Genomic DNA, 22,803 nt, shown 5'->3' on the forward strand with positions numbered 1-22,803 from the left:
TGTTAAGTATAGAAAACAAATGAATTTTTGTGGTGTTATTAAAGAGCGTACTGATTCTTGAAAGGCCGGCAACGCACTAGCAAGCCTTCTGTCAATGAGTGTCCATGTGTGTAACTTATCATATCTCCTGCCCGTTTGCCCTCTGTATGTAAAGAAAAAAGAGGATAACTCAAAGTCTAGTCTATTTATCATAAACGAGTTTTAATCCGGTAAAGTAATGTTTTACAGGTGATACAAGAAGCTATATCCAATCTGAAGCCCCTGTTATGTAGTGAGGACATGGAAGTGCAAGAAAGGGCCCACAACGCTACGGCCCTATTAACATTAGTACTGAAACGGATTGACCCAACGGCTGACTTAAAAGAGATCGTCGATACGTTGGTGGAACATGAAAGGTATAATATATACATATATTTGTATTAGATTAGAGTAGTGTTTCAGACAAAAATAGGTATTTAATTTTTTTGAGGGTAGATCCAAAAAATCACACGTGGGTAGACTTTAAAATCTTATTAAAAATTTAATTAAATTCTCTACGATTGGGAAAAGTACTTTTGAACCGACATCAAAAGAGTAATTTAACAATAGGAATGCGATATTTGATAATTTATTTAAAATTAACTCTTTTATCAGTCCGACTTTCATCAAAATCGGTTAAGTAGTTTGAAATATCCACGCTGTACAGTTTCCCAGTGTTAAGTGATACCGCTGCTCGTGAACACTCATATTGCCAGAAGGTTCGCACATGCGTTGCCGGCCTATTCAGAATTGGTACTCTTTTTTTGCTGCTTAATGTTCAAGCGAAATCTGTACGCACGCAATTCTGGATATATATATATATATATATTTTTTATATGATAAAGGGTATTAACAAGGGGGGGATACGATCATAGGGGAAGCTCACAAAGGAGGTCATCGCAGCTCATAGGCACCTATTTTAGAGGGTGGGTGTTTCAGGGAGGAGTATACTCTTTAAAATAAAATAAATAATATGTTTATTATTATAACATAATATACAGGTATCACTTATTCCACGTCATTAAATTATTAATTCCTACTCATCGGCAAAAAAAGACAGTGAGTAGGCCGAGAGAAAAAGCCGGATATAAACCACTCGGTACTAATTTAAAATAGCAAATCATCAAACAACACTTATTTTAAAACAAATATCGCAAATTAATTAGAAGTAGCCTGTCTAGCACTAGTCCCAGGCCCTTTTATCAACTAGATAATTAATCATTGACTTTATAGTAAGCCTTTTTACACAGCTTTTCTTTAATACATTTCTTAAATTTATTGAAAGGCAGAGATAAAAGACCCACTTTATTAAAGAAAAATATCCCTTTTCCCAAAAAAGAATTAACTTTAGATAGTCTAGTACGGGGAAATTGCAGCCTGCGTTTGTTCCGAGTATTAACATTGTATGTTCTATTCTAGTTAACTTATCACTATTTTTGTATATGTTAACGTAAAATTGTAAAAACCGTTAGATTGTAATCTATCGGTTATCGGTATTCGGTAGATTGTACTACACTAACTTAGTTATCATTCAAACTTCTTTGGTCAATTACAGATTAATTTTACTTCCCAACAATTTCATATAACTACCGAATAATAATACGTTAATTTGTAAGCAGTTCGTTGAGGTTCACAATCTTTCGACAGTTTACAATCTCGCGAGATAGATTACAATCTAACGGTTTTTACAATTTTACGGTGACATATACATACATAATATTTTCATAAATATATAATAGGTATATTAATTTCCTTGAATTTGTCTCTAAGAGACCAATTCGACTTAGGGTACTTCAAGAAAAGAGCGTACCAATTCTTAAAAGGCCGGCAACGCACTCGCGAGCCCTCTGGCATTGAGAGTGTCCATGGGCGGCGGTATCACTTTACATCAGATGAGCCTCCTGCCCGTTTGCCCCCCGTTCTATAAAAAAAATAAAAATGTGCGTGTACTAGTGTACACACGTTAGCAGTGAAACTTCTTTATGACCTTATTTTTCGAAAAATTATCTATATGCAACTAACTTTACAGAAATTGGTTAAATAAAGTTAAATTAGATAAAGTTTAACAAAAGGCTTTTAATATCACAGACTTGAATACAAATACAAATAATACAATTATTTCATTTTACCTTATTACCACTAAGGTTATTACAGAATTTCATAAATTGTAATATAATTTTTAGTATCATTGTTATAGTTATTATAAATTTTTGTTATTAATGGTTTAGAATCTCTTCGAATCAACCGTGGTAGGGACGAGAAAAAGACGCGCGTAACGGTCAAATGTGACGCGTAACCGAAACATGTGACGCGTAACCGAAAAATGTTACACTAAATTTTTTTCCAACCCCGATAAAGAAGTTTCACTTCAAAAAGATTCCCTACATTTTAAATTATAGAATTAATTTAACCTATTGAAAGTAATCTCCCAGTGAAGACCAACCGTGAGTCGATTCCAGCTTCGGGAGCGTTCAAGTATTACGTAACGAGTTTTGGGAGGGGGGGGTCCTTTTGTAAAACGTTACTATGCGGGGCGGATAATAGTAACTAAAGAGTCAATAGGTGGTCACGAAACGTTTTACTATACTCGAGTACAGCACTGCGATTCTGTAACTCACTTTTCGAACTCACACAGCGGTTTTCGCATCGGCGGTCGCTCTCAAATCAGTCGTGAAGCAGTCATTTTATGATTTGGCATTCTGATAAACAATAAACTACAAGCTCCCACCTTTTCAGAATGCCAAATCATAAAATGACTGCTTCACGACTGATTTGAGAGCGACCGCCGATGCGAAAACCGCTGTGTGAGTTCGAAAAGTGAGTTACAGAATCGCAGGGCAGTACTGTACTTGGGTACTGAAAAACGTTACGGCGAGTTACATGGGGGGGGTCAATAATCTCCGAAAATTGCGTTACGTAATACTTGAACGCTCCCTTCCCAGTAGTATATAGAACTATTCTTCCAGTAACGGCTTAACAAACGACGTAGAGTTGAACGGCGAGACTGGGAACTTCAGTAATGGGCTGATAGAAGAGTTTGCGAGTTTGTTCGAAGGAGAACTTAAGCCGGTCGCGCCCAAAGCGCAGAAGAAAGTCCCGATGCCTGCCGAGTAAGTGATAATCATAATATCTATTTACTCTATGCTTCTTAAAAATAAATAATAGTTTAAAAAAACTAAAAAACACCCTTTTAAAGCACATCAAACTAAAAAGTGAAAAATAATTCCTAATTTAGGCTGAAAATGGTAATGAACAAAAAATACTGGTATTATTGTGAAAAAGCGTAGGAATTATTTTTCACTTTTTAGTTTGATGTGCTTTAAAAGCGTGTTTTTTTGTTTGTTTAACTATTATTCATATTTTTGGTTAAATTTTTTTTTTTTTTCGGATTATTGCATTGTCATCGATCTTTGACAGGTGCGCAATGTTTGAATAAAATCTGTCCGTTAAAAGTGGGTCAAAATTGAGTCCGAAGGAGTCGGTTACATACATACATACATACAGGTGAAGCTAATATAAAGCGTGTAAAAATCAGTGGCGCTACAACCTCTTTAGGTCTTGGCCTCAGATTTCTGAATCTGTTTCATAATCATTTTTAAATCTAATAGGCAAGTAGGTGATCAGCCTCCAGTGTCCTCTGCCGTCGACTTTTTGGGTCTTAAGACATGTCGGTTTCCTCACGATGTTTTCCTTCATGAGCAAATGTTAAATGCGCACATAGAAAGTCCATTGGTGCACAGCCGGGGTTCGAACCTACGACCTCAGGGATGAGATGATTGAAGCCACTAGGCCAACACTGCTCTAAATCTAAATATATTCGCGGATGCATGGTCGACCCATGTGCCTTGGTCCCCTTGGAGTTGTGTACTGGGCTACTGCTGAGGAACTTGCATGGATTTCATTTCCTTAAGTACTCATGTCAAAGTCAAAATCATTTATTCATATAGGTAACACAATGTACACTTATGAACGTCAAAAAAATACATTAAATGCTTCTAATTTAACATTTACTGCCAGTTCTCAAATCAAGGGCGTAGAACGGAAGAAAAGAACTGGCAATAAACGTGCCATTTTCACACGTGTGAATATAACATATTATATTCATAAGTATCTGATTGTACTCCTTGTGTGATGTTTGAGAGCAGAAAAAAATCCAGGCAACCACTGTGAGAAAAGAAAAAAGAAATGTATTAAATTAGATAGGGTAGACAAGAAGTGCAAAAATACATATGACATCATTGATATACAAAAAACCCAAGATGCACAGTCTCGAATAAAAGTAACGCTCGAAAGTGTCCCGAAACACTATTTCTGTCCCTTTCTATAACAGTATGTCTATAACAGTATATGTTACAAACATATATTATTGCAAAATCAACCTTACGCGAATTGCTTAAAGTTGTTATTACAACGCAGTGTATACGTACTTAAAGCAATAAAATTTTACGACCGACCGTGGTCGGTAGGACAAGGTATTGAGTGGAGTCGAACATGACTTTTTTATTTACAACTATTTAACATAATTTTAAATTTATCCGACTTTTCGGGTGCTTTACAGCGTGCGTGGTCACGGTGACTGAAGACAAAAGGTGTTGGATGTTAAATAGTTGTAAATTTATAATAATACATAACTTTAATCCGGTTAAAAGGTTTTTTCTTTAAATAAAAAAAAAAATGTTAAAATGGCTACCTCCTGACCAAATATATTTGTCAAAAACTACAGACAAAAAAGTTCAAAAGTACATAAATTTATTTATAAAAAAAAACACAAATAAATAACATCGACTCCACTTATTAGACGCGAGACTATTTGAAATGAGCGCACAATTTAAAATGTTGCGCTCATTTTTTGAGGACGTTTTTTTGACGTTGAGTGTGCATCTTGGGTTTTTTGTATATCAATGTATGACATATAGTTATTAAGAAAGAAAAGAAACTGAACGGGAACAAAAACAAAAAACTAGATAAAATATTATTATTATTTACCCATTTTATCTGAAAGTATTTGTTGGAAATGAGAAGAATTAAAAAAAAGGGTGCGTGTACTTATGTACGCGCGTAAGAAGTTATACTTCTTTGGCATTACTAAAAATAGTTTTTGATTGCATGCAAATAATTAATTACAATTAAATAATCAAAGACTGGAAAAGGAGTCATTATAGTCAATAAAGTTCACTTTACATTTGAAAAATTAAATAAATATTTATTATTATTCTCTAACATTAAGTGTAACATAAATTCTATTATTATTCGAATGTTGTTTTTAAATTATGTCCAATGCCGTAGCATATTCCGTGGGCAACTTCATTCTGGTAATTTTGTGTCACGGTGTGCGCGCATCGTAAAATTTCACTCTCATCAATTTTTCATAACGCGCCTAAAGACGTATGTATAACTTCAATAAATAATGTTTTTTAGTTTTTTTAAACTATTATTTATTTTTAAGTTTATTTTTTTTCATTTTTTTTTCGGGTTATTGCATTGTCATCGATCTTTGACAGGTGCGCAAAGTTTGAATTAAATCTGTCCGTTAAAAGTGGGTCAAAATCGAGTCCGAAGGAGTCGGTTACATACATACATACATACAGGTGAAGCTAATATAAAGCGTGTAAAAAAAAGAAATACAAATATGATATTAATTTACTTACCCGTTTAATATAGAATTTTATCTGAAAGTATTTGTTGGAAAAGTAAATTTAAAAGCACAGCACTATGTTTAAAGGAGAATTGAACCCAAGATCTTTTTGACAAATGTGTACTATTACGTGATTTCCAGCCTGGATCTATCCCAATGGCTGTCACATGAGCGCTGGTCCTCAGACAGTTCCAGCTCCGAAGATGATTGCAGTGCGGTGTTCACCGTGCCACAGCCTGATGCAAGGCCCGTCACGCATTTAACACAGGATGAGCTGGAGATGGTAATATTTCAGTGCAGCCCTGCGATTCTGTAACTCACTTTTCGAACTCTTTGAAAAGGTGGGAGCTTGTATTTTATTGTTTGTCAGAATGCCAAATCATAAAATGACTGCTTCACGACTGATTTGAGAGCGACCGCCGATGCGAAAACCGCTGTGTGAGTTCGAAAAGAGAGTTACAGAATCGCAGGGCTGGTTCTGTTTATTTATTAAAAAAGTGCGTGCGTACAAAGTACATATGCCAGAAGTGAAACTTTCTTGTATTAATTAATTATTACTAAGGTAAAAGCCCCAATAGATGATCATGTACCACTATATGATCACTCCATGTATTTGTATATCTACGTATATCATATAGTAGCCGATTCTGATAATCGGCTACTATTTATCATTCAGTAAGTCTGCTAATCGGCTTACTGAATATAAAATTCATAAATCCATTAAAAAAATCATAATAATCGGTCGAGCCGTTTTTGAGGAGTATGGGTACGAACATTTTGACACGAGAATTTAATTTAGTAGATTACAAGTGTCTGGTGCATAAACTCAACATAATTTGCAAGCTCCTGTTATTATGATTAATAGCCAAAAAATCCGAAAACTTAAGAAATATCTTACGAATAATAATTTTTCTCTGAAGTTGGAAATGATATCTATTCCAGCTTCGCGAAGCCCGAAGACAGGAGCAAGCGAACAATCCGCATTACCTCAAAGATGACTCTCCGCGCTCGTATCAACAAGATGACATCCCAATCGCTGAGATCGCTCTTGAAGTCCCCTTACAGGTGCAATGTGAGTATCATTTCGTTGGCTTCAGCGTGCGACTTATCCCTGAGGTCGTAGGTTCGATCCCCGGCTGTGCACCAAAGGACTTTCTTTGTGCGCATTTAACGTTCGCTCGAACGGTGAAGGAAAACATCATGAGGAAACCGACATGTCTTAGGGAGCGTTCGAGTTTTACATCACGCAATTTTTGGAGATTATTGACGACCCCCCCCCCAAGTAACGCGCCGTAACGTTTTTCCGTACCCAAGTATAGTAAATCGTTTAGTGACCATGCAGTACTGGAAAGTCGAAACTAAATTAACAATAACGCGTAATTCAATCCCCGCTCCGCATCGTAACGTTTTATAAAAGGACCCCCCCTCCCCCAAAATTCGTTACGTAATAATTAAACGCTACCTTAGACCCAAACAGTCGACGGCGTCTGTCAGGCACAGGAGGCTGATCCCCTACTCGCCTATTAGATTGACAAATTATCGTGACACAGATTCAGAATTCTGAGGCCCAGACTTAAAAAGTTGTAGCGCCACTGATTTATTGGATTAAATGCCGTTTGAGAAAAACGATGACTTGTCGTTTTTATGCTACTGCGCATGCGTCCATAGGCAAGGTGCTCAACTAAATACCGTACTGAATATTGCAATCGTATCAATATTGTTTTAGTTGAATATAATTAAAAAAATATTGAAAACACTAGTTTGGTAGATTAATTATTATGACATATTATTTTTACTGCTCAATTTTTGGAGTATTTTAAACTCCAAGCAAATACGCGAGCTACTAGTTGAGCACCTTATCTATGGACGCATGCGCAGTAGCATAAAAACGACAAGCAGCTGGGATGCTCTATCTTTATTCGACATGTGGTGTTTATCTTAAGTTTCTCTCGCTTTTATTTATCTTTAATCGTTGGCAGTCACTATTTGCGGGCATTTTTGCATAGGCACCTATATCTCATCATGTAGGGAAAGAATTAATCTTCAATTTGGTATGTATAACATGATAATACATTATGAACGTATATATTTAACGAAATTATACCTGTTTACACCTGGCTGACATTAGGTTGCGGCCAAGTGAGGGATGGCACCTTGAACTTTCTCGGTATCTCAGGTATATTTCTTTCTAATGAAATATATTTTTTAACAATTACAAGTGAACGTAATTGTTCAAAAATAAATAATTAATTACATTTTAATTAAAATTAATTGCGGCCAAATTTGGATGGCCACCTTTGCGGATCTGCATTGGTTTAGTTATAAATATCGATAAAAATTATATTTTATTAATCAAACATATGAACGTATAAATCACGCGGTCGGATCTCGTACTATTTGTTTTGCTGGTTGAATTAACTAAAATATTATGTATTAGGGGGCGTCCATAAATTATGTGAGGTGTTTAATTTTTTTTCTGATTGTAAAAAAAAATAGGAAAACGGTTGACCCTCTAGGCCATCTCTGCAACTTCCCGCTAACTCCATACCGAAACGCTCAACATTTCGCTTATTTTGTTTTTGAGCTCTTCGAGCTCAAAAGTACGAATTCTGTGTTATTTTGAGTTCTCCGAACTCAAAGAGATAGCTTCTTTATGCTTTTGAGATCTTCGAGCTCGTTTTTAAAAATCTCACGTGAGATTGGGGGATGGGGGAGGGGGTTGAATAAAATCTCACGACATCTCACCAGGGGGAGAGGGAGTGACAGAAAATTTAAAAAAAACACCTCACGTAATTTATGGACGACCCCTTAAGGCTAATTAATAATACAAGTTTGATATCCTTCACGTTTTTAAAGTCGGTTAAAAAGTTATAAATGAGGTAGCATTTGACAGCTTGGCAATTAGTAGATTAAATATAACAGATTTAATTTTTATCTAAACTAGCTTTCGGTACGCATAAGTAGTAGTTAACCATATGAATCCAAAACCAGTGATGTAACGCAAGTGTGACAGCCTTGTCTTTGGGTTTTTTGGACTTAAATTTCCACCCTATCTAATTGCTACCAGTTCTTGTTCAAATTCCGCAAATGCGATTCCGCTAGGTGTCTCCGTTTAGGCGGGCCGTTGAAATCTTTTTGAAATCTTCAGACCCTGGACTTGCTTTTATTGGAGATTTTGGAAACCCTCAAAATAAAAGGCCATGAAATGTGGTCAAGTCATAGTATAATAAATATAAATCATTTGTGTATACGTTTGTAAAACTAACGGCTGGGCTGATTTTAAATTGTGTGTTCAAGTGGACTCAAGAATGATTTATGTGCACAATTTTTTTTTTTTTTAAAGACAATTCACACCAATTGACCTTGTCCCATGCTAAGCTGGTGAAGCTTGTGTTATGGGTACTAGGCAACGGATATACATACATATTATAGATAATAATAATAATATAATAACAGCTGGGGATCGAACCCGGGACCCATAGTTTCGCAGTCAGGGGTACTAACCACTAGACCAATGAGTCGTCCAAAAATATACAATAAAATAATAAACAATTAGATATTTTTGTAATTAAGACACGTCGGGAACGCGATTTGCTTAATAAATCTTGCTTGTATAAAGTATGCAAACAAACAAACTTGTCGCTATGGTATTGGAGAAAATATTTTTAAGCTATTTCATAGATTTTATCGCGGGCTTTGAGTGCGACGACCGAATCAAGAAATTCCGTAATGAAATAAACTTAACACACGATGACGTAATATATGTGCGGTCAATACGCGTTAGAGTGGGACAGAACGCATACTGCGTATTCACATCTCTCTGAACAGATCGGTGACGTAGCGTAAGCGCGGCCCGTGCAGCCGGTACACGTTAGAGTGAGACAGACTATATAGGTGTGTTAGTCTGAATCTGGTAGAGTGGTATAAGATTGAATTAATATAAAAAAAAATACTGCATTAATAAAAAATAAATAATTCAATAGCTTTACCGCGGCCGTCTCAGAGTGCCACACGTTATTATATAAAAAAAAAAACAAAAAAAAAACGTTTTTTTAATAACACAATTTACGTAACAAAATATTTAATTATATTTTCAGCTAAACGATCTGACAAGTACTTAGTCTCGAGAGAGAGTTCCAAGAAGACAAAGAAAGAGAAGAGACCGACGAAGAAACGCAAGAGCAAGCAGAAACATACCACGGAATCGGACAGTGATGGTGAGTTTATATTGCAAATACCATAATCACTACATAGTTTAAAACAAAGTCGCTTTCTCTGTCCCTTTGTATGCTTAAATCTTTAAAACTACGCAACAGATTTTGATGTGTTTTAATAGATAGAGAGATTGAAGGGGAAGGTTTATATGTATTTATATATATATAACTAGCTGACCGGGCAAACATCGTTTTGCCATGTATATCATTTATAATAAAAAAATAGGGGTTGATCGTAGAGGAGTGATAGTTAGGGGTTGTATGTATTTTTTAATACTGTATTATAAAAAAATATATACAAATAATTTAGGGGGATGAGAAATAGATGTTGTCCGATTCTCAGACATACCCAATATGCACACAAAATTTCATGAGAATCGGTCGAGCCGTTTCGGAGGAGTTTAACCACAAATACCGCGGCACGAGAATTTTATATATTAGATAACATCCATTAAATAGTGGAGAAATACTGTTATTTTTGAGGTTTCTAATGTGATGTCGTAAATAATTACATTTTTTCGCTTACACATTGAAAAGGTCTACAGAAAACTCCGCGATTGTATATGTCTATCTCTTATGGATATCCCACAATAATTTTTTTGTCATTTACTTTTTACGACAAATAATGGCTATTTTTCGAAGCGATTTTAACCAATACAGCATTAATCCTTATCCAATTAAATATCTTAAATACATTATTGATTTAATATATATATAGCTACTAGCATACTCGGCCAAGCGTTGCTGTGGCTAAGGTTTTTGTTATATTACATAGTAGCAAACTATTCAAGGGAAATGGTAGGAGAACACCAGTCATGTGGACCACCATGCTTTTTTGGTGGTAATGCCATTAAATTGTAGCTTATGTGAAACGTTGGTACTTTCAACACAGCGCCATCTGTTAGAATTGTGTCGAATAATAAACAAATAATTTGTAATAAAATTACATTGCGGGTATAAATTGAGATGTAAGCTATCCTATCTTTTAAGTTGGATTAAACTACACACGGTGTGCAAATTTGATTGATATCGGTTCAGTAGTTTAGGAGTCCATAGCGGACAAACAACGTGACACGTAATTTATATATATTAAGATATGGCCTTTTACAACATAACTTAAAGATAGCAGGAATCTTCATGGTATAGGGTAGGGGAATTGTTTTACTTCAAAATGGACGCGTGCGGGCATGGGCAGTAATGAATAAATCAAAACTACTGAAACGATTTTAATCATTTTTTCAGTGACATAAGCTATTTATTTATACTTTATTACCTTAATCAAAAACATAATAACAAAAAAAAAATGTGTGCGTGTACTAGGTGTACACACGTAAGAAGTGAAACTTCTTTATGACCTTATTTTTCGAAAAATGATCTACTATATGCAACTTTACAGAAATTGGTTAAATAAAGTTAAATTAGATAAAGTTTAACAAAAGGCTTTTAATATCATAGACATGAATTCAAATACAATTATTTCATTTTAACTTATTACTGTACTACTATGTAGTACTAAGATTATTACAGAATTTCATTAATTGTAATAGAATTATTAGTATTACTATCATTGTTATCGTTATTATATATTTTTGTTACTAATGGCTTCGAATCTCTTCGGATCAACCGTGGTAGAGACAAGAAAAAGATGGCGCGTAACCGAAAAATGTGACAAATGTGTGTAAATTTTTTTCCAACGCCGATAAAGAAGTTTGACTTCAAATATTTTAATTCCAAAATTCTGTTTCAGATGGTGAGACAGCCTTGTCTCGACGTCCCGAGGTGGAGACGGGGGGCGAACTCCCGGAAGGGGCTGCGCTCTCTGACGAAGACACGCAGCCAACGGCGTCCGACCCTCACCGGGCTTTGGACTTGGATCTTGATGTGTAAGTATTTTTAACGGATTTAAATGAAAATTTATTTAAAAAAAATGTTGCGTGTACTTATGTACGCGCGTAAGAAGTTATACTCCTTTGGTTTTCTTTATTTTTTTTTAATATTAAATAATGAATAAAAAATATTTAACGTTAATAATTTAATAATATTTAATATTTAGTATATTATTCAATTATTAATTAATCATAATTATTATTATTATTTTATTATATTATTCATTAAATTTAATAACTAGGTATGTTTCATAACCTCTTAATTAAGTAACAATAGGTCTTTGTGAAAAAGCATTGCTAAATTTCTTTGAAAAAAATAATTAAAACTCCTTTATTCAATCTAACACATTTTGCTGTTAAAATAGAATGTTACACCAGATAAATTTGGTTTTTTAAATGTTTTTATTTTCAGACCACTACGCGATGAAGAGTTACTCGTCACGAGAGTGAAACAATACCCGGCGCCGGGAGAGAAAGTAACATTAGAAAAAGCGAAGAAAGAGAAGAGAACAGAGAAGAAGAAGAGATCCAAACCCAAAACTGAGGATTTAATACCGATAACTGATGTAAATAATGCAAAGGACAAGACTGATAAACACAAGACAAAGAAAGAAAAGGATTCGAAGAAAAAGAAATCTAAAAAAGGTATTATTCATATTACTTTTTTATATATTTTAAATGGCAACATTTCAGATGTCATTATTGATTCTCATTGTCATCTGTCAAAGTGTGGTGTAGTGTCGTTTCGATTTAATTATTCTTGGATATTATGTTTTAATTGCGTATCTATTAAAAGCCAGCTAAAATATACAATTTTTTTTTTTGTATTTGTCGGAAAGTTTCAATAGACAATGAATGTGTCAAATCGTCATGATCGTAGAACAATGTCGGATTTGATAAAATCCAAAATCCCCTTTTTATCATATTTGGATACTACATCGACTAAATATTACGGCTACATTAAAAAAAAGGGTGCGTGTATTTATGTACGCGCGTAAGAAGTTATACTTCTTTGGGTTTCTTATTTTTTTTAAATATTTAATATTTAGTATATTATTCAATTATTAATTAATATTAATAATAATACTTATTATTATTTATTATTTTATTATATTATTCAATTATTAATTAATATTAATAATAATACTTATTATTATTTATTATTTTATTATATTATTCAATTATTAATTAATATTAATAATAATACTTATTATTATTTATTATTTTATTATATTATTCATTCAATTTAATAACTAGGTATGTTTCATAACCTTTTAACTAAGTAACAATAGGTCTTTGTGAAAAAACATGGCTAAATTTCTTTGAAAAAATAATTAAAACTCCTTTATTTGTTTAAAAGATAAATGTCATTATGGTCATTCAAAATTCTTGGCATAGCTGCTAACTTCACGCATATTCTATTTCTTTTTACTTGTAGAATGTCTTATTCCCATCTCGCTCGCGCACGCTATAATCACACTGACAACTTTGTGTCACGGTGCGCGCGCAATCGTAAAATTTCACTCTCATCAATTTTCATAACGCGCCTAAAGAAGTATAACTTCAAAAATTTCATGAGTTTTAAATTTCAAATTAATCAGTCGGAAAGTGACGTATTTGATAGAAACATTAGATTTTTCTAGAAAACTGTGTAGTTTATTGCTATTATTTTTATTTTATTTCAAAACAAACCCTTTTGTTTGCTTGTATGCCAATTTTTATAATAACAGAATATGAATTAAAGTAGTTATGAAAAAACTGACATGATTATATTATTTTGAAATGGCTGCCCTGTAAAGTTTACTATTTGTCAGATCCGTCACTATTCTACGACTATGACGAAATGTCATTCAATGTCAGGCTTGTCAATTTTTTCTTATAAATACACAAACACAATAAATAAAATATATATTGATCCCTCATCTACGCAAATCAATTTGATTTTACAAACTTAATAGTATAAGATCCCGATATACAACGACCTTCACCGAGATGCTTATTAAATGAAACGTATTTTATATTTAATTTAAAATGTCAATAAATATAATCCATATGGGTTGCCTAGCAAATTTCAGTCCAGAGTATGTTTAATTAATATTTAAAAAAAAATTTTTTTTTTATAATTTGCATGTAGTAAATTTTTTTTTTTTTTCAATCAATATTTTTAATCAGGGTAGTATTATATATGTATCACTATAACCTTCTTTTTTACTAAAGATGTATATATACTTTAGTGTCACATAAAAAAATAATTGATTAAAAACAACCTAACGATTGCATATTCTATGGGCTTCATACTTTCGATTGGTATAGAATTTATCTAATAATCATACCATAAATGTTTAAAAAATTTTTTTTTTTAAATATTAATTAAAATACTCTGGACTGAAACTTGCTAGGCAACTCATATGGATAATATTTATTGACATATTAAATTAAATATAAAATACGTTTCATTAAATAAGCATCTTAGACCATAAATCTAGTTTTAAAAGCTGTCAAACCATCTGTATGAAGTTTGACATTTGACAACAATCCAGACGAGTTTGCGTCTTTTAATTTAATCCATGGACATCTAATCGATGCGCTGCCGGCTTTTGTGTAGTTGAGATGCCGTTTCGACTGTAAAATGTAATCTAGAGAAATGCAGCAATTAATCGTAGTTCAGATATAAAACAAGTGTCTACAAACTTTTAGCTCTGGACCTCAGATTTATGTATCTGTACCTTGATTCTTGAACTAATGACATTAGGGATAGGAGTCGTACGCTGCAACACTTAAAGTTAGCACTTTAATGACGTCATTTGTCAATGAAATCTGACTAAACTTTTTGTCTTAAGGCCGATTTACATTACCTTAGTGTTTAGGAGAGTGCTTTAGGATAGTACTTTAGTTGAAACATGTAAACGCTACTTGCTTTAGTACGGTTCTACTTGACTCGTTTGTTCACGAATGTTTGTGGAACGTTAAAAACAATTTATACAAATAGGCTACGCATTCGGCATACACTGCCTTAAAAGAAGCTATTTTGTTTATTATTTATATTTAGTTTATTTATTTCGAATAAAATCTCGTCTTCTATTTGTTCCATAACTACAGTTAGTATTGTGCGTAGAATAGAGCGTATTTGCCGACGTCGTTGCGTGTTCATTGTGGCGCTGTAATGATACTCTACTGGAAGAAATGTAAACGTTCACTCGCAACGCACTAAAGCACTAAAGAACTTGCCTTTCAAGTTGTACTAAAGCACTCTCCTAAACACTAAGATAATGTAAATCGGCCTTTAAATTGTCGCTCTCTAAAATGCCGTTTTCGATAAATATCCCACCGCTACCATTACCAAGTTTTTAGGTATATTTATATCTTTATTCCATAGAATTAAGGTTTTTTTACGCTTTTCCAGACAAACACGGAACAAAACTCGGTTACGAAGAAGCTTTAGGCATATCCACCCCAAGCAAGGAAGTTATTTAGTATTATTTAATCCAGTGCAATTTAAAAACGCATTTCTGAATGTAAATAATATATCAATTTCGTCATATTTAAACAAATATTGCTTTTAATTTCATTTCACATGAAGTTAATTTGATAATTTTATGTAAGAAACTTTACTTGATAGTAAGAAATATACGGAAAAGCGTGGACAGCGCTGCGTGAGCGTATTTGGAACTAAACGAAAGCACGAATCACATACAATGTATAATATAATGAAGTGCGAAAAGTATTAGAGGCCTTTTTTTAACACCTTAGTCAAAATCCAATCATTTATTTCAATTAAGCCTATTAAAAAGGCACTTAGCCTCATAGCCTAGCGGTCTTATTAAGTGGCAGCTAGGTGAGGGGTACCGGGTTCGATTCCCGGTTCGAGGGCAAGTTTTAATTTAATTTAAATTTGTTCTCGACCTTTGGGAGGGTTGTGCGGTACCGGGCGAGTGCTTAAACCGTACATGGAGGACCCGGTCGAATTTTTAAAGACAAGCACGAATTATAAAAAGTCCTATACTTGACGCTGGCTAATGCACAAATCGTGCCAGAGCCATTAAAAAGAAGAAAAAAAAGGCACTTAAAAGTCAAAATTACATCTTAAGAATATAAAAAATTGCTATTTGCCCTTTCGAGTTTTATTCCATATGAAGAAGTATGGTACGCCACCTTTTCCAATAGAACAAAAAAATGATGATATAATGTTAAGAGAGAACTATAGTTAAAAAGCATTGATTTTTTCAGAAATATCTTCCAAATAAACAAACTACGACAGTTTAATCAATGTTATGTCAATTTTGACAGTTGACATTTCATACATTTGAGTTTAGTTCCAAAACGTGTTTCCTATACTTGTTACTATTACGAAACGATGGTTGACCTATCAAAAAGTTTGTCAATTGTGACTTAATATATCTTTATATATGTATTTACATTTAGAAATGCAACGGAGTCCACTATTTCTATTCATATTTAGAATTATGTATAATCATGTACAGATAAGAAAGATTTATTAAAGCAATTCGTTTAATAAAGCTAATTTCTTCATGTTTCTTACTTGTTTTATTTATAAAACAGTTGGTATTTAGTTTGTTAGTTCCTGAGTCATCTTTAAATAATAGACGATTTTTAGTTTTACTCTATATTAACCACTCGCGTACAACAATATAATATTTTTGTCGACTCATTGGTCTAGTGGTTAGTATCCCTGACTGCAAATCCATATGTCCCGGGTTCGATCCCCGGCTAAGACGAACATCGATGTGATGAGCATTTGGTGTTGTGCTTAGGTCTTGGGTGTTTAAATATGTATTTATATGTCTATCTATCTATGTATGTATATCCGTTGCCTAGTACCCATAACACAAGCTTCACCAGCTTAGCATGGGACTCGGTCAATTGGTGTGAATTGTCTTTAAAAAAAAAAAAAATAAGCGAAATATTTTTTTTTTTTTAATTTAGTTATTAAGCTTATGACATCACACACAGTACTAAAATTACTAATTATTTTACAAAAAATAATTAGTAATTCTTATGCTTACATTAATTGTCACACATCTTAAATGTGTGACAATTAATGTAAGTGTGCACGATGAAATTGTAGTTTTGTTTAGTTTGTTAATAAATAGTGTGATGCAACTGCGGGGGGCGGGGGCCGGGCGAGCGTGTGGTGTGCTATCGTCTCGTGCATTCACCTGAGGTCACTGACCACACTACACGTCGCTCGACACTGCTTCCGCAGCTGCACACTTTTTCGAAAATAGTCTTTTAATTCTTCGCCTCGTCACCAACATTTTGGTCTTCGGCCGGATCTTTGAACATTTATAGACAATTAGTGAAGTGTGTAATCGTATAAAAGTGATTTGAATCGTGAAGTTTTGTGTGCAAGTGAATATTATAGTGAATCACGCGCACGCCCTTTGTTTCCTTTGTTCTCGGTTCTTATATTCTTTTATTGCGGAATGTACAGTGATTTATTTTATAGGTAAATTACGTATTTCGTGAAAACTAATAACTATTTAAAATTATTGTTCGTTTCGTTTTATTATTTAAATAGTTAATTAGGTATTTGTTTCGTTTCATCGAAGTACGTAATAAATATACCTGTTTAAGTGTTAGTGAGGTGAAAATAGTTACTATTATGAGATAAATAGCTATAAAATTATTGTTCGTTCGATTCGTTTTAAGTATTTAAATAAATACTTGTTAAAATAGTTATTTGTTTCATACTGGTATTCATTATTTTTTTGTGATAGTGAACCTAGGTACCTACGTTTAAAGTGAATGTTAGTGAGTAATTAATAGTTGTTCGGTTCGTTGTATATTTTGTGAAACTAAATGGACATTAAGTTATATTTATATAATATTAAAGTGTGTGTTTATGAAATATCAGTGTGAATAATTTCGTGATTTAATTTTTACGTTGCGTTTTGAAATAAAATAATAGTGTTCGAGTGCGGTATTACAATTATAAATAATAGTATTTTGCTGTTGTGTTCGTACGTAATACGTAAATAATTTTCGTTTTCGTTTCGTAGTAACGAGTTCTTTTCAATAACTTTTGTTGTGTAGTGAATAATATTATATTTTTATGTGCGTTTGGGCGTGGCGTGTGTGTTGAGTGTTGAGATTTCTTTTAAATTGATTAATTAATTTTTTTCTCCCAAACATGCCAATTACTAGGTCACTCAGACGCCAGGCCGTAAAATGTGAATCGGCCCCAGTACATCCTACACAAGAAGACGATAACTTAGCAAATCCGCAAGCGCCAGCTCCTGCATCAATGGCAGCCGTTCATCATCAATCAGAGAAGTCATTACACGAATACCCTAAGGCTCCTTCAGAGAAGCGATCAGTGGTGAGCAAGAAGAGTGTGCAGCGGGCAGAAGCTTTAAAAAGATTAGCAGCTGCAAGAATAGAAGAGGCTTGCGCTAAGGCCGCTTTCGCTGAAGCTGAATTAGCGGCTATTGAAGCGCAGGGTAGTGAGCTGGATAGCTTGGCGGAAAATAAAGGCTTCAGAGAGAGAGATAGTTTAGTTAGAGATTGGTTGGATTCAAACGATCGTGATGCTCAAACAACTTCGAATCAGCAGCTCGATATTAAGACACTCGTATCTGCGCTTACTGAAGCCGCACGAGCGATGCAGAGCCCAAAAACGCTATTCGAATTACCTATTTTTAGCGGGGCAAGTAGTGAGTGGTTAGCATTTAGAGCAGCATATAATGAAACTAGCAGTAATTTCTCTAAATTGGAAAATTTGGTGCGGCTAAGAAGAAGCCTGAAAGGGGCAGCCAAGGAAGCTGCCATTTCTTTGTTTATAGCAGATGTGGAGCCTGGAGAGATTTTGTCACTCTTGGAAGCAAGATTTGGACGACCTGATGCATTAGTTATTACGGAGATGGACAAGATTAAACAACTTTCTAAACTTTCTGATAATCCTCGTGATATTTGTATTTTTTCAAGCAAGATAGTCAATATTGTAACAGTCATAAAGGCTTTAAAAAAGGAGTACTACTTGTTTAACCCGGAATCTGTGAGAGCTGTTGTGGAGAAGATGACACCGACTTTGAGGTACCGTTGGTATGACTACGCTGCGGGGCGACCTGAGGAAGAGGCGGACTTAGTTAAATTATCTTCTTTCTTTTCCCGCGAGGCGGACCTTTGCAGTCGGTATGCTCAAGTTGAAAATGTTAATCATTCGTCATCACAAAGAAGACCGTTTCTAACAAATGTAGCATCTACTACTGCAACACCTGCAACGTCCATAACGCCAAAGAAACAGAGCTATGAATGTACTGTCTGTCATCATTTACATCACATAAAAGACTGTGAACAGTTCATAGATTTAGAGTGTAAATGTAGATGGGAGAAGGCTAAAGATTTGAACCTGTGTTTTAGATGTTTAGGACGTCGCAATCATCGTCATAGGTGTTTCTATAAGCCATGTGGGATCGAAGGCTGCAAGGCGTCTCATCATTCACTTCTGCATTTTTCAGCGTCTCCCTCAGAGACGCCAATAGAACCAGCAGGAAAATCAGCTGTTGTAGCTGCGACTCGACAGAAAGTTGGTAGAGCTTTGTTGAAGATTGTGCCAGTAAGATTGAGAGGTCCCAAGGGGACCATGACTACATTTGCATTGCTTGATGAGGGGTCATCGGTCACTCTTATAGAGAAAGAAGTTGCTTCTGAGATTGGACTTACAGGTCCAGAAGAGTCTTTTATTATTGAAGGGGTAGCAGGAGCACGTACGGAGGCTTCCAGTTCAAGGAGAGTGAGTCTCTATATTAATGGTGTTCACATGGCTAAGGAGCATAAAATAGAAGCACGAACAATAGATAGTTTGAATCTTAATCACCAATCGGTGGATGCAGATATGATAGAAGGTTGTGATCACCTTCTGGAAATAACCGAGGATCTTACATATGATCGAGGTACACCTACTCTTCTTATTGGCCAGGACAACTGGCATTTGATTATTTCGAGGAAGATAAGAAGTGGTGGGTGCAGAGATCCAGTTGCATCACTAACGGAATTAGGTTGGGTATTGCATGGGCCTACTAAGGGTCCTGGAAAAGTTAGTGTATTAAAGCTGGTAAATCATAATGAAGAAGAAGATGAAAATCATGAAAATAAATTAGAAGATTTGTTCAAGCAGTTTTTAAGTATAGATTCACTAGGAATCGAACCAAAACGTCAAAAAAATGATCCAGAGGAACGCGCGTTGTCATTATTAAAGAGCTACAGCCACCGTCTTCCTGATGGACGTTTTGAATCGGGGTTGTTGTGGCGCAAAGAAGAACTGGAGTTACCAGAAAATAGAGAGAATGCTTTAAGAAGATTGATAGCGATTGAGAAGAAATTAGATAAAAACCCTAAGCAGAAGATGGAGTATAATGCTCAAATTGAGTATCTTTTAGAATGTGGCTATGCTGAGGAGGCCCTACCTTCGTCTCGTTCTGGCCTCACTTGGTACCTACCACATTTTGCTGTGATTAATCCATCAAAACCGAAACCGCGAATCGTTCTGGACGCTGCTGCTAAAACGAATGGGATATCTTTGAATGTCATGTTACTTACCGGACCAGATCTGTTACAATCACTACCTGGAGTTTTGATGCGCTTTCGACAAAGACCAATTGCTGTGTCAGGAGATATTCGTGAAATGTTTCTTCAAATCAAAATTAGGACTGAGGACAGGGATGCATTGCGTTTTTTATGGCGAAGTGATAGATGCGAAAATGAACCTCAAGAATATCGTATGACAAGAGTAATTATTGGTGCGGCGTCTTCACCTTGTACTGCCTGCTTTATTTATATTAAATATTTAAATGCTGAAGAATATCGACGGGAGTACCCTGAAGCTGCAGATGCAATTTGTCGCAATCGCTACATGGATGATTATCTCCAAAGTTTTGATTCTGTGGAAGAAGCTAAGCGTATAGCAAAAGAAGTCAGTTTTATGCACCGTCGAGGTAAATTTTATTTACAAAAATGGGCGACTAACGAACCTGAAGTTATAGCCGAGATGGAGCCGCAACTCCAGAATAGAAGTAAAGAAGTCGAGCTTCAAAATAGCCCATTAGCTCCGTTGGAAAAGCCGTTGGGTCTAGTTTGGAGAACCAGTGATGATCACCTTACTTTTAATCTAAATATTAAAAAGGCTAATCTGGAAGTACTCGAAGGGACCAAGCGAACCACTAATCGAGGATTCCTAAAAGTTATTATGTCTCTTTTTGATCCCTTGGGTCTTATTACATCGATAACTTTGCCCGCAAGAGGGTTATTACAAAAATCGTGGCGCGTCGGTCATGTATGGGACAAGAAACTGTACATTCCTCATTGTTATCCAGGTTGTTTGGTGGCCGATGATGCCACTAGAGATGTACCTCGAAATTTCAATAGAGATCATCGATGGTTTCGGGGATCCAATTTCTTATATTCTCCAGAAGAGACTTGGCCTACGAGAAAAATAGAAGAGGCGGTAACTGAAGAAACTACAGGAGAAGAGCGAGTGTCAGTTGTCGATAGTTGTGGAAGAAATCGCCTAATCACTGGCTTGCCTGACGCATCCAGATTTTCGTCCTGGATGCGCCTAATAAGAATGACGGGGGGAGTTTTAAAGTTCATTATCTTATCCCACAGAACTCAAATTATTGCTTCGGTTCACGGGCGAATTTGGCGGCGTGGCAACGGCTGGCTGGTTGAGGGAAGATTCCAGAGCTGGGAGTTCTGGTGCTCGTTGTGGATGGAACCCTGCCCAGAAATTCGTGGCCTAGGGGAAGGGTCGTGGCGACTTTCCCGGGCAAAGATGGCGTCACTCGCGTGGTCGAGGTGCAGACTAAGGCTGGAGTACTAAAGAGGCCAACCAAGAAAATCATCGTGCTGCTGACGGAGAGTGCGCAGGACGCACTGGGGGGAGAATGTGCACGATGAAATTGTAGTTTTGTTTAGTTTGTTAATAAATAGTGTGATGCAACTGCGGGGGGCGGGGGCCGGGCGAGCGTGTGGTGTGCTATCGTCTCGTGCATTCACCTGAGGTCACTGACCACACTACACGTCGCTCGACACTGCTTCCGCAGCTGCACACTTTTTCGAAAATAGTCTTTTAATTCTTCGCCTCGTCACCAACAGTAAGCATAAGTTTCATAAAAATTTTTAAATAGAAATTGAAAATTACAATTAAAACATATACGATAGTAAAAGCACACAATAAAATGAAATAAAATTACAGAAATTTGTTGGCACTTAGAGCAGAAAAAAAAGAAAAATCATCATCAAAACAGCGAAATTAGGTTTGAGAAAGGCAATGCTTTCTCTAAAACCGATCAGCCCACAATAATGAAATGTTAATTGCTATGTACGGCTACGGCCTACGTCTGGCTTTAGGGGCGTAACTCTGACGATTTAGGAAAGCGCCATGCTTATAAAACTAAGAAAGCTTGAGTGAGCAAAATGTACAGCCTTGGCTCGTACTTACCAGGTCAAAGTGCGAGATGAAAACGTCCTGCTTTATAAGATAACTAGCTGACCGGGCAATCGTCGTTTTGCCATGTATATCATTTGTAATAAAAAATAGGGGTTGATCGTAGAGGGGTGAAAATTAGGGGTTGGATGTATGATAATGCTGTATCATAAAAAAATAAAAAATATTTTTTTTTTCTAAAAATTAAAAATAATAATTTAGGGGTGGACTACCCTTAACATTTCCCACTACCACACACTACCCATACCGCTTTCGCTCTTATTACTACTTACCAAGTTATAATCTGGCGGTTGACTTACAATGTTTAACAAAAATGTATGAGATATAGCGGTGTTATATTAACTTAATTTTGTAGAGAAATTATGTTACGCTCGTAAAGAGGGATGTAAATTGCTTCTAGGTACTAAAGGAAAACTTTGAAATTTTATTGAAGTGAACTTTGATCGTGCATAACTTGTTAGGTCGGGATTTATTTTCTAAAATTTGTTTTAGATTGCTCTACAAACTATACATATATTTTAGATTAAAATATGCATTTAAACTACGTTATAAGAACTGAAAGTTTAGTGGCTTTATCGTACGATG

General features: G+C 35.1%; 2 protein-coding genes across 2 annotated transcripts in view; one reads left to right on the forward strand and one right to left on the reverse strand.

The window, feature by feature from the left end:
* The window catches only part of LOC125061770 (AP-3 complex subunit delta), a 36,022-nt gene extending 20,533 nt beyond the window's left edge, over nt 1-15,489 (forward strand). Inside the window, exons 12-19 of the mRNA XM_047667369.1 lie at nt 229-395; nt 2,985-3,128; nt 5,795-5,936; nt 6,596-6,725; nt 9,751-9,870; nt 11,615-11,750; nt 12,166-12,398; nt 15,157-15,489. Of these exons, the coding sequence (XP_047523325.1) occupies nt 229-395; nt 2,985-3,128; nt 5,795-5,936; nt 6,596-6,725; nt 9,751-9,870; nt 11,615-11,750; nt 12,166-12,398; nt 15,157-15,227 (1,143 nt within the window). The 3' untranslated portion in view covers nt 15,228-15,489. The remainder of the gene's footprint in view (nt 1-228; nt 396-2,984; nt 3,129-5,794; nt 5,937-6,595; nt 6,726-9,750; nt 9,871-11,614; nt 11,751-12,165; nt 12,399-15,156) is intronic.
* LOC125061771 (cryptochrome-1-like) overlaps nt 1-22,803 on the reverse strand; it is a 213,317-nt gene that overhangs the window by 166,344 nt on the left and 24,170 nt on the right. The gene's annotated exons all lie outside the window — the stretch shown is intronic.

This window comes from Pieris napi, chromosome 24 (genome assembly GCF_905475465.1).
Source record: "Pieris napi chromosome 24, ilPieNapi1.2, whole genome shotgun sequence".
Taxonomy (NCBI): domain Eukaryota; kingdom Metazoa; phylum Arthropoda; class Insecta; order Lepidoptera; family Pieridae; genus Pieris; species Pieris napi.